General features: G+C 49.0%; 1 protein-coding gene across 1 annotated transcript in view; it reads left to right on the forward strand.

Annotated features, from left to right (window-relative positions):
* The first annotated feature begins 492 nt into the window (after positions 1-492).
* The window catches only part of LOC128948218 (serine/threonine-protein kinase pim-1-like), a 53516-nt gene continuing 40546 nt past the window's right edge, over positions 493-13462 (forward strand). The window contains 1 exon segment of the mRNA XM_054292831.1: positions 493-725. Within this exon segment, the coding sequence (XP_054148806.1) occupies positions 493-725 (233 nt within the window).

Genomic DNA, 13462 nt, shown 5'->3' on the forward strand with positions numbered 1-13462 from the left:
GAGATCGGAAAATATGTGGTTTGGGTGGTGTTCAGCACGGCATGGACTTGCGAGTCCTTATATGATCACGTATTTGATCGCCGCTTGCAGGATTTTGAGGAAATTGAGTATGCTGAGATGTGGAGGTACGCTGGTATGAGTTTATACCCAGTATGAACCCTCTGAGGTGCGGCAACGAGGTGAAAGGAATGGGAACCCTTGGACAATCTTCCACCTCTCTACCTTGTTCCTCTGCCCCAGCCCGGACTGGCTTAGGCATCACCCGTGCCCACATTGCCTCTAGAGGCAGTGATCCCACTGGGTCAGGTCTCGGCTCCCACTGGAGCAGGCTGAGGCGCCTCCCCTCCACGTGAACAAGCAGCGGCACCTCCGCTCCCATGTGAGCAACCACTGCCGCCAACCCTTCCCAAAACTGAAGAAAAACAGATAACCATCCACAAAACCAGCTCTCCCCTGACCCATCAAACAAGGCGGTGAATGAGGAGGGCAACCATGAGAGACAGTGGGGATGAGGAAGAGAAGCCTGGCTTCTTCCCTTTACAGGAGGTGCCGACGGCTCCTGGAGTGATCGGCTTCGTACACGCACCAATTGATACCAGAGACGTGAGAGTGTTCAAGAAAGAGATTGGAAAATTAATGGATGATCCTTTGGGGGTGGTGGAAAGGCTAGATGAATTTCTAGGGACCAGCACCTATTACAGCGTCCTGAGTGGGTCGCTGGGGTGGTGAGAGAAAGACGAGAATTTTGTTTCTTGATCAGAAGGCTGGATTTATTGATATATGATATATAATACATTATAACTATACTAAATAGAATAAAGAGAGAAGTTTCAGAGCTGCTAAGCTAAGAATAGGAAGAAAGAAAGAATCTATAACAAAGTTGTGTCCAGGGACTCTGTCCCCAACTTGCTCCTGTGATTGGCCCTTAATCATAAACATGGGAACATGAACCAATCACAGGTGCATCCTATTGCCTTTCACAGCAGCTGATAACAATTGTTTACATTCTCTTCTGGGGCCCTTTTGCTTCCCAGAAGATACAGAAATCTGAAAGAAAGGATTTCTGTGAAAAATGTCTGCGACAAGCACCCACACCTATGAGGATCTCCAATCGATCCTGAGATTGCTGTTCAACATTTAGGAGAGGGACATCATCAGACAAGCCACGATCAAAGATTGGGAAAAGAGAAACCCCAATGGGGAAAGCGGGGATGAGAGATGGCCAAACCAGAAACCATCCTGGAATGCCCAGATGGAGGAGGAGAGGCAGAAAATGATAAATTTGAGAAATATGATAATTCAGGGTATCAGGGAAGCGGTACCCAAGGGACAGAACATGAGCAAGGTACTCAGGGAGTGCCAGGGGAAAGATGAAACTCCCATGGAATGGTTGGAGAGGCTCCGCAAGTGTTTGAGAATGTATTCGGGGACTGATCCCGATTCTCCAATCGGGCCCTTTTGCTAAAAACTCAGTTTGTGGCAAAATCCTGGGAAGACATTCTGAAAAAGCTAGAAAAGGTAGATGGTTGGCAGGACAAGGGGTTGCAGGAACTGCTTCGGGAAGCCCAAAAAGTCTAAATGAGATGAGACGAAGAGAAACAGAAGATTCAAGCTAAGATATTGGTAGCTGCAGTAAGGGAAGCACAAAAACAGGAGCAGGGCAGAGACACGGTGAAGAAGGCGCTGGCGAAGACACAGAGCTCTTCCCAAGGAAAAGGATTGAACGATCAGAAGAGAGATTACAAGTGCTATTACTGCAAGCAAAAGGCACACATCCGAAGGAATTGTCCCAACAAAGCCAAGGACCAGGCAATATTTCAAGAAGAGTAGGGGTGTCAAGGGCTTTTCAGTTTGGGGTCTGGAACACCGAGGGAGCCCTTGATAAAATTAAAAGTAGGACCCCACAGGCAGGAGATGTGGTTTATGTAGACTCAGGGATGGAACAGACAGCTGTGCAGCAGCTGTTGCAGGGGTGCTCCCTGAGCGACGATTCCATGATGATAATCAGGGCAAAAGGGGAACCCTTTGGGGTCCCGATCATAAAAAATGTAGAAATAGAAACGGAGAACAAAAAACATACAGGAAACATAATATTAATACGGGATACGGATTTTAATTTGCTGGAGCGAGACATGATGGTAGCCCTAGAAATCAGCTTGGCAGTGGAGAATTCCTGGCTCAGGCTGAGGATATATAAACTCACTGTCCAGGATGAGGAGAAAATCGATCCGAAGGTTTGGTATGTCCAAGGGGAAGCTGGGAGGTTGGACATAGAACCAATCCACATTGAAACTGAGAGACCAGAGCACCCTTTCAGTTGTTTGTGGACATGAGCAGTCACACAGCACATGGGGTTCTGACACAGGACTGGGCAGGGGTCAGGAAACCAGTAGGTTACTTGTCTAGACTTTTGGACCCGGTCAGCAGAGGCTGGCCCACCTGCTTGCAGGCGATTGTCACCGCAACATTGCTGGTAGAGGAAGCTAAGAAGGTAACCTTTGGTGCACCATTGGTATTTGCACCACATAATGTGCAGGGCATACTATAGCAGAAGGCAGATAAATGGCTCACTGATGCAAGGTTGTTGAAGTATGAGGCCGTTTTGATTCACTCACAGGATTTGGAATTGAGGACAATGACCGCGCAGAACCCTGCGGAGTTTTTGTTTGGGGAAGCTTCAGAGGAGCTTGTTCATGGTTGCGTGGAGGTGGTTGAATTACAAACAAAGATCAGATAGGATTTAGAAGAAGAAGAGCTAGATGAAGGAGAAAAATGGTTTGTGGATGGATCAAGCAGGGTGGTTGATGGGAAAAGGAGATCAGGATACGCAGTCATGGATGGACAAATGGGAAAAGTGATTGAAGCGGGTCCCCTGAGTGCCAGTTGGTCGGCAGGCTTGCGAACTGTATGCAGTTCTGAGAGCCTTGAAAGGACTGAAGGGGAAGAAGGGAACAGTTTTTACAGACTCAGGTATGCCTCTGGGGTGATTCACACCTTTGGGAAAATCTAGGAAGAAAGTGGGTTGATCAACACACGGGGCAAGGGACTGATGCATGGAGAACTGATCCGGCAAATTTTGGAAGCAATAAGGGGGCCGGAGGAAATTTCATTTGTCCAAGGGAAGGGACACCAGGCAGGGATGCAGTTTCGAACAGAGGAAGCAATCTGGCAGACCAGGAAGCCAAGACTGCAGCACTGATGACAGTAAGTACCCTGGAGATGGAAGGGATTGAGATCCCAGACAACCCTCCTCAACCCTCCCAAAAGAAGATTGAAAGTTATGAGAAGATTGGGGGAAAACTGGAGGAAGAAAAGTGGAATTTATGAGATGGGAGAGAACTAGTCTCTAAAGGTTTTACCAGAAGGATTTTGAGGAAACTGCACCAGCGAACACACTGGGGGGCAGAGACCCTGGCAGAACAATTTTTGATATTTTTCGGGTGCAGGGGAATATACGAATTGGCCAAACAAGAGGTACAAGGATGCCTGATTTACCAGAAATTAACAAGACTAAGGCCATCCTGGGGAGTCGCCCCATTGCATACCGACCATTTGAAAGGATTCAAGTCGATTTCACTGAATTGCCCAAAGTGAGGAGGTTCAAATTTGTACTTGTGATCATGGACAAATTGACCCATTGGGTGGAAGCATTCCCCAGTCCACAGGCAATGGCTCAGACAGGAAATTGCTGGAGGAAATTGTGCCCTGATATGAGGTGGTGAATTACATTGATTAGGACCAAGGCACACATTTTACATCAAAAATTATTAAGAAGATGGCAGAGGCGCTAGGCATTCGGCAGGAATACCACACTCCGTGGCATCCCCACAGCTCAGGACAAGTGGAAAGGATGAATCAGATTTTGGAAGCGCGGTTGTCTAAATTAATTTTAGAAACTCGGATGTCCTGGCCAAAATGCCTACCTTTACCCTTGCTTAATATCAGGAAAATGCCTCATTCAGAGACGGGGCTCTCACCCTGCGAGATGCTATATGGAATGCCATATAAGCATGGGATGCCAGTGGGACATCCCAGACTTGATGACAGCCAGATTCAACTGTATTTGGTTGTGACAAACAGAAACTTACAGGAACTGAGAAAACAAGGGATAGTATCTCAGAGTGCTCCTCTGGGATTTGCGATCCACAAAATTCAACCGGATGACAGAGTGCTTGTGAAAGTGTGGAAAGCTGTACCCCTCTCTCCTCACTGGGAAGGTCCTTTTCTTGTGCTTCTGACAACAGACATGGCCATTTGGATGGCGGAGAAAGGCTGGACACACCTGTCTAGGGTGAAGAAAGTCAAACACCAGGAAGAAGCGCCCGAGTGGAGGGTCACTTCTTCCCCAGGCGACTTGAAACTCAAACTCCAACATCATTGTAAATGACCGACGGCGAGTGGATAGGTTGTATACTGTCTGACTGTGTATGCTATCCGTTTGTACATTTCAAGTGTGAATATTGTCAGGAGGTGTTTGTAGTACACTGTAGAAGGGGACAGAGGCCAAAGGGGTTGTGCACTGAAGAAGGAGATTGAGCTGACTGACCGAATCCTAACCCTAGCCATAAGTCTAGGAATCATTGAATTAGATTTACAGGAGTGGTTTCAGATTTTTCAGAACAGGGTGCGTGGAAAGCTTAGATCAAAGGCAGAGGTTCTGGATGTGGAGTGCTGGAAATCAATCAAGGTACCATGTAGCTCAGATGCTGTCAAGGTTTCATGGTGAGGCGCCTTTAAAAGGAGGTATGCGGCTAGGTCAGAGAATGTGTTCCCTGAAAAATACTCCTGCTGCCGCAAAGATGGTCTTCCTCGCAGCTGGTAGCACCCCAGGGGGTGGAGGCAAAGGCAGAGGAGTACGCCTGGTGGGAATCCTGATTGGCCTGAGCCTAGTCGTGTGCGAGACGCAGAGTCTGCACACTGAGGTCCTGATATGAGGCGGAAATGAGAGCTCTGCAGATGAGTGTGGAAATTGCACTCAGGTGGTCCCAGCTGTAAAGGGAACAAGAAACCCTCAGCATGCCAAGCCCTGGTAGATTGTCTCAGGGAACCTGACAGGTACTGTTGGAAGAATGGCACAAGGGTCAAATTGTGTGAATTTGAAACAGGGATTTGGTGTATCAATCCCGAGGCAGGGCTAAGGAACGGGCAGTCAGATGAGCACAAACATCAGATATGGGAATGAAATATAGAAACTATGTCAATCCCCATTTGCAACCAATGTAACCGGACCATGTGCGTTGGGGGAAAGAAAGAATCGATCTTTGTCGCGTATCACCAGGTGAATCCATTGTGTTACGACAATGGCTGGGGATATGCACGATGATTGGGAAAATGTATTGGATAGCATGAAATGTCAAGTTTGATAGCAAATTTACCTTGAACAAACCCACTCATATTGGATTTGGCACAGGCAAATGATGATAGGGTGTGCTTGCAATATGACTGGGTTGTCTGCTTCACAAAAAACAAAGATGGTGAGGATCATGAGGGGAGAATGAATAACTCAGGAACTGAAGCGAAGGGAGTCAGAAATGAGGAGAAAAAGAGTTGAACAGGAAAGACTGAAAACACTGGGAGAACAATATGAAATGCTGGAGAAACAATATGCTGATGGGGAAATACCTTCCCCAGACAGGAACCTGTTCATTGACCTGCTGCAAGAGATTGCAACCAAACTAGGATTGTCAAATTGTTGGATTTGTGGGGGGCTGAAGTCAGCAGAAAAATGGCCTTGGAAAGGGGGAGGTTTGGCTCCAGAACAGCTTTTGAAATGGGACAATCCAAGGGTCTCAAAATTGGCACAGAGACCTGAGGGATGGATTTTGGACCAGAGGGTGATTGGAACCATCTGCATCAGTCGAGAAGGAAAGGAGTACACCGAAATGGTGGGATGCACCCCGTGTGTGTCTATCCTGACGGTGAACTCAAACACAAAAAGCAAGGTCTGGCAGCCAGAACCCCCTTCGGGGTACTGGAGTCGGAAGAATGAGACAAATTGTGAATGGAACAAAAGAATAGGACTGTGTTGGGTCAAAAATCCAAGACCCAACCCTTTCCAATCCTTGGAGGACATGAGGGAATACTGTGGAGACTCAGGGAGAATAAACATTACATGGAAAGCCCCGGATGGAATTTATTGGATCTGTGGAAAGAAGGCATACGATGAGTTACCCCCAAGGTGGAAGGGATCATGCACTTTAGGCATGATCTGGCCAGTGTTCTTCACTCTCCCTCGAACAAAGAGTAGTCTGTTGGGGGCTCCATTATACAAGACCTTGAGAAGGGAGAGAAAAAGCCTGAAAAAGATGATACCAGTGATAAGCGGTAGGCAAACCTGGGGGAAGGAAGAGTGGCCAGCGGCAAGAATAATTGATTATTATGGACTGGCCACGTGGGCCCAGGATGGAAGTTACGGGTATAGGACTCTGATTTATCTACTGAACCAGCTGATTCAGTTGCAGACAGTGGCGGAAATTGTTTTGAATCACACCTCTGAGGCCCTGGATTTACTTAGTCAGCAGCACACCCAGGTACGGGCATTTGTGTACCAGAATCTAATAGCTTTAGACTATTTGCTGGCCGAAGAAGGGGGAATGTGTGGAAAATTCAACAAATCAGAATGTTGTATTGAAATTGATGATTTATGGGGAAACCATAAGAGGTTTGGCAGCCGAGATAAAAAAGGTGGCCCATGTCCCAGTTCAAAAATGGAACTCAATTTTACAATCTTCATGGTGGGACAAATTGTTTGATGGGGCCTGGTGGAACAAAGTGATTTTTTTTGTGCTCTGTTCAGTAGCTGGAATCCTATTCCTGCCTTGTCTAATTCCATGCTTTTTTAGACTGATCCACTCCATGGTCCAGGGAATGCAGATAACAATAATTCCTGTGGATCCGGAGGGAGCTTCCAGAGGCAACACATCTAAAATCATGTGATTGGGAGAAAGGAAGTATGCCAGCAATGCTGCTGAAGCATTGGCAAAGTTCCAGAAACAAGCAAAAGCAAATGTGAATAATATGGGATATCAGGGTGTTCCCCAAGGGGAGTACAGAATAGTGTAAAGGAGCACTGTTTGTGAAAGATCATCAATAGTGGCAGGTAGAAGTAGAAAATGAAAAATTTAGCAATTTGAGAGCATGAATTAAATTGGTGATATAAATGGGGAGGGATTGTAATATATGATAGAGATAATTCTTGCTATTAATGTATAAAATATGGTAAAATCCACACTGTCTTTTGACCATCCTGGCCAGGAGCAGTGTCTTATTCATATCTAGTTCCTGGATGTTCATTGAGATAAACATTGGGGTTTTAACTTTAACGTAAGAATAGAAGTTTCTAGGCCAATAATCGCTGGCTTCCCTGGGTCTCCGGGTCCACCTAAGAGTGATTATCACCTTGATGATTACATCTACCAAGATAATTGACAGCGTCACCCTGATGCATGTGAATGCTGACTTCCCCCGGAGTCAACTGACAACATCGAGGCACCTGGACTGAGTCTTTATCTACCTCTGCACATGTAAAGTCACAGTTCTGCATGTGAAGAGACACAAAGAACATTCGGTCATCTCTGCCTTGGGAAGAATAAACTGTATAAGAGCTTGCTGCGCGAAGCATCATTCATGAACAGGGGGAGACTCTGACATTCAGAGGTCAGATGTGTGTTCACACAGTGCTGATCCCGGGCTCGATGCTGACCCTTGGCTGAGGTGGTTTCGAGGACCAAACTTCGGTCTCACAGACAAATTAAAAAATCTTTGCTAAATCTTCTTATAAGTTTGGCTATCGATTTGATAATTTATAATAGAATGGAACAGCACAGACTGCTGAAAAGATTCCATCTGGTCTCAGGGCCCAGAGAAAGCCAAAACTGTTTAACTTGGTATTTGGTGGTCCATGCCTGTATAAAAGAATGCTCTAAAATATCAGCTTTCAAGAAAATATCCTAGGTTGATGTTTCCTGTGCTGGTGAGAGTCTTTTAAACCCAGCCGTCTCCTGACCTCTCTGCTGTTGCAGTTCCTGGACAGAGGCTGTTGTCTCTCACCCCCTGCCATGGGCAGGCTGGTGTTCATCCATCTCCAGGACAGCAGGGCCCCATCCCACTGAGACCTGGGAAGGCAAAATCCATCACTCCAAAAGTTCCTCCTTGCTCCTTCTTGCCAGACTTTTGACCCTGGCACTGGGGTTTGCTGCTGGTTGCTGCAGAAAGAGGGAAAACCATGTGACATTTTGGGGTAGATGGAACCAAGGAAACCTCTGTGACACTGTGGGGCTTGATGGAACTAAGGGTCCTCTGTGACACAGAGGTATCCATGGAGCCCCATCCCACTGAGACCTGGGAAGGCAAAATCCATCACTCCAAAAGTTCCTCCTTGCTCCTTCTTGCCAGGCTTTTGACCCTGGCAGTGGGGTTTGCTGCTGATTGCTGCAGGAAGAGGGAAAACCCTGTGACATTTTGGGGCAGATGGAACCAAGGAAACCTCTGTGACACTGTGGGGCTTGATGGAACCAAGGGTCCTTTGTGACACAGAGGTGCCACATGGAGCCAAATATCCATTGTGACAGTTTGGGATCTCATGGAACACATTGTTCGTTGCGACAATGCGGATCCAAGGAGACCATGGTGTTGCTCTTTGTTTATGCAAAAATTTTGCATTAATCATGGAATCATGGACCCCATTGTGACACAGCGGGGCCCTGTGGAACCAAAGGGCCATGATGACACTTGGAACTAAGGATACCACTGTTGAGTACAGAACCTCATGGAACCAAAAGTCCATTGCCACAGAGCAAGGCCTCATGGAACCATGGAGTTCAAAGGTCTAAAGCATTTCCTGCACAGTTCTGCCTTGGGTAAGGGGAATGTTATTGCTGGCAGATTGGTTTTGGCACACACTTAAGGAGTGTGTCTGTTTGCAGTGGGGAAACTCAGGAGTTTCAGATTGCTTAAAAAAATACAAAAAGTGAAAACCCCTCTTAGGCTGAGTGCAGCCAGCTCTCCAAGCACAGCAGGTCCCAGGGGAGTGAGGACAGACAGGATGGGGCTGGGCAATGTGGAGCAAGGTTGTCCACACGGGGTCAGAGCTCAAGGCACAGCTTCTGTTGAGCAGGCCAGAGCTGCTGAGGAGAGACCCTGGGTCAATATCAATCACAGAATGCTGCAATCACCTCTGCTCTAAAGACAGCAGTAATAAAACACACCCTTTAAAATAGGAGTGTATATTTTTAAGAAGCTCTTTGAAACATTTCTCCATAACTGGAGTAGGAGACCTAGAAACCTAGGAGAGCCAAGGACACTGCGGCAGCTTCAGGCCCAAAAAGTGCAAACAGCGAATTAAGGACAGCAGACTGGGAGGATGGGATTTCATAACCTGAAGCTGTAATTAGGCAATTAACCCCAATATGGAAATGGACCAAAACTTATAAAAGTGTGAAAATGTGTAACCCATTGTCCATCTTGGGTGTTCCCTCAGCTGGGCTCTTGTACTGCCCCAGGTGTATCCTTTAAGGCCTTTTAATAAATCCCTACTTTATTCCTGTAACCTGTCCAGCCTCTGTTCTAGGCAGCCTCTCAAGGCATCAAGGCCTGGCTGGCTGGGACACCTGAGGGCCACCTGACAGGTCCAGCTGACCCTGGCATGTCGAGGGCTGCTGCTCATCAGCTCCTGGAGCACTGGGGCTCTGGCTCTCCTTCCTGTGGAAACAACTGTACTTCTCCTCCAGGTGTCCATGGCCAAAATCAGGATTCCTCCTCCAGATTTCCATATATGCGAAGATTGTTCCCAGATGAAATCTGCCAGGACAGATCTGGCTGGCTTGGCCACCCAGGGGCCACCTCTCATCTGCCTTTGAGACACTGGGACCATGTGCTTTTCTTTCTTATGGGAAAAAAATCACCTTTCATATCCAGGCACCCATGGTCAAAGTTGGGAAACCACCTCCAGAATTCCCTATATCCAGGGATTTCTCCCAGACAAAAGCTCCCAGGAGAGACAGGTCTGGCTGGCCTTGGTTTCTGAAGAGCTGGCTCTCATCTGCCTTTGAAACACTGGGGTTCTGTGCTTTCCATCCTAATGAAAAGAAGTCTTCTTCCTGTCCAGGTGCCCACAGCCAAAACTGAGATTCCACCTCCAAAATTCCCTACATACCAGGATTTCCCCGAGATGAAAGGTGCCAAGAGAGAAAGGTCTGGCTGGCTTGGCCTATGTTGACCACCTTTCATCTTCTTCCAAAACACTTGGAGTTCATGCTTTTTTTTCCTATAGAAAAACCATCCATTTCAACCAGGTGCCCATGGTCGAAACTGGGACTCCACCTCCAAAACTCCGTCCATCCAAGGATTGTTCCCATGTGAAAGCTGCCAGGACAGACAGGTCTGGCTACCCTTGGCCTCTTGGGGGCTGCCTCTCACCTGCTTTGGAAACACTGGAGCTTGCTGCTTTCCTTCCAATGGAAAGGAACTGTCATTCTTGTCATGGTGTCCATGCTCAAAACTGAGATTCAGCCCCACAAAATTCTGTATATACAAGGGTTCCTCTGGGACAAAAGCTGCCAGGACAAACAGGTGTGTCTGGCCTGTGGCTCAGATAGCCTCTGCTTCTGCCCCTAAAACAATAGTGTTCCATTATTTCTTTCCTCTGGAAAAGAATCATCCTTCTTGTCCAGTTGTCCATGTCCAAAGATGGGATCCTACCTCTAAAATTCTGTATATCTGGGGATTACACCCAGAAAAAATCTGCCAACACAGTCAAGACTGGCTGGCCTTTGGTGACTGCCTCTCATCTGCCCCTCCAACACTGGGACTCAGTTACTTCCTTCCTGTGGAGACCATTGTGCCACTGTGGGAATTCATGGAACCAAAGGGCCATTGTGATCCTGCAGGGCACTGTGGATCCATGGAGAGCACTGTGGAATTGCAAGGCCTCATGGAATCATGGAGATCATTGTGATACTGTGGGACCCCATGGAACCAAAGGGCCACTGTGACACTGCCAGACCTCATGGAAGCACGGGGCCATTGTGACACTGCAGAAGCAAGGAGAACATTGTGACACTGCAGGGCCTTGTGGAACCAAGGGGACATGGAACAGGTCTGGCTGGTTTGGCCGCCCAGGGGCCACCTAACAGGTCCAGCTGATCTTGGAATGTTGAGGGCTGCCTCTTATAATCTCCTGCATCACTGAGGCTCCATGCTTTCCTTCCTATGGAAAGAACTGTCTCTCTTTTCAGACACCCATGGACAACATTTGTACTCCCACCTAAAAATTTCCTGTAGGCAAGGGAAAGGTACCCAGAAAAAAACCTGCCAGCTCTGGCTGGCCTTTGCCTCTGGTGATCACATCTCATCTACCTCAAAAGCAACAGGGCTCTGTGCCTTCCTTCCTATGGAAAAAAAGTGGCCTTGTCCAGGGGCCATTGCAGAAACTGGAATTTGGCTGACAAAATTCCATCTATCCCAGAATTGCTCCCAGAAAAAACCTGCCATTGACAGACACGTCAGCCTGGCCTTGGGCACTTGTGATTTACTCTTAGACTATGAGCAGAATGTTTTCATCTGAAAACACCGTAGGGAGGGCTCAAAGATCTCCTAGGCTGGGTTTTACAGGCCTAGTGAACATAACCCATACATGGAGGCTGATGTGCCTGGTCTGAGTTGTGAAGAGGCTGAGAGCAGAACAGGAGTGGCCTGGCAGGGCCTAAAAGTGGGATTCAGAAATGGTGGAGCTTTTTCTCCATAGTGGGAAATGGCCAGATAGAGAGACTATACCACAAATGCAGCTGGGGAGGCCCAGACTGGACACAAAGAGAAAGGAATTTCCCTCCTAGGGCAGGGCTATGGTGCAGAACATCCCCCAGAAGGAGCCTGGGTCAGCCCCAGGCTTTGTGTGGACAGGCAGAGGCAGGCAGGAGGTAGAGCTGTCAGCAAAGGAAGGGCCCAGCCAGGTGGAGCAGCCAGGGGATGCCAACAGCCTGCAGGGACAGAGGTGCAAGGCAGGGACACCGTAGCACAGCCTGGGCTGCACAGGGCACAGGGATGGGCAGCGGCTGCAAGACAGCCCTGCCAGAGACAACATGGGCAGCACTTTGGCCATGGCTGCTGGGCCTGGGCCTGAGGCAGGAGCAGGAGACAAGTGACCCTTGCAGGCCTGGGGCCTCATTGCCTCCTTGTCCCTGCTCAGCAGCCTGGCAGGGGCTGCCCCATGCTCCTGCCCTTGCCATTGCACATCCCCACATGCCAGTGCCCATCCCGGGAAGAGCCCTGAGCAAGGAGGGAGGGACAGGATCTGCCTGGCCAGGGACTGGGGCTCAGGCCTTGGCCCTTTGCATTCCTCAAACACATCCAGCTTTGCTCAGCACCAGAGACACTTTTACCTTGTTTGTCCCCAGCTGTCATCACTGCCTCCCGGGTTCTGCTCTAACTGGAACCTGGGGACACTTTTGGAGTTGTGTCCCTCAGTGGAACCCATTAAAACTTCAAGAAAGTTCAGAGTTTGAATTTAACTTTGAGTTCCCGAGAAGTTTTTTAAGCAGTCTCTCAGGGACTGAGTCTGATGTAAACAACACCAAAGTCCCAAGAGGCTCATTAAAATCCTTGTGCTGTGTCTGTGCTGCTGAGCTTTAAAGGAGCAGCTCTTGCCAGGGCCAGCTCCTCTCCCAGCCCAGCAGGGCTGAGGGCTCTGCCTGCAGGCATTAAAGGGACAGGAGCCAGGCAGAGACAGGCTGAAGGCAATCAGGATTGGGAAGACATTGACCTGAGACTTCACTTGGGGAAAGATCTTCACAGCCCTCTGCATGGTGAGTGTGTGGGTGCAGGGCAATGTCCCCTGTGCTCCTGGAGGGATCTCCTGAAGCCAGCACACCCCACAGCCTGGGGGATGTGTCAGGAGGACTCTCCCAGTTTCTGTCTGGCATAGGAGCAGGAGGAGGAAGAGGAGGAGGAGGCTGCCCTGGGCACTGTCAGAGGGACAGGGCAGGACGGATCCTGCTGCCAGGGACGGCTGCAGGGGCTGAAGCTGGGGCTGCAGCCAGGGCTGCCCAGGGCTGTCCTGCAGAGCAGCTCCTGCAGCCCTCAGGGCTCTTGGCCAGCCCAGGGCAGGTGCCACCTGCCAGGGGCAGCTCTCAGCCTGCCTGGCAACTCCCCATGGACGCTGCAGGGGAGAAGTTGGAGGTGGAAGGAGCCACCCCCATCAGGGCAGATTCCTCCTGCTGTGGAGATGGTGCTGCATGGCCAGGGCTGCTCTCAGCTTTCTCCTCAAGGGAAGGGAAAGGGACTGTCAGCTTTGGCTGTGTCACTGAGACTCCTGCACTGTCACCCTGGGCATCAGCAGATGGGCCTCAGATCTCCCTCAGAAACTGCCTCCTCAGCCTCCTCTCCCTACAGACAGCAGCAGCAGCACCTTAGCTTGCAGCATCTCTGTTTGCCTGGCCTGCCTTTAAGGCCCTGCTGCCAGGGAGAT

Source organism: Melozone crissalis, unplaced genomic scaffold, assembly GCF_028551555.1.
Source record: "Melozone crissalis strain CALT ecotype California unplaced genomic scaffold, PUWL_Pcris_2 ptg000115l_1, whole genome shotgun sequence".
NCBI lineage: Eukaryota > Metazoa > Chordata > Aves > Passeriformes > Passerellidae > Melozone > Melozone crissalis.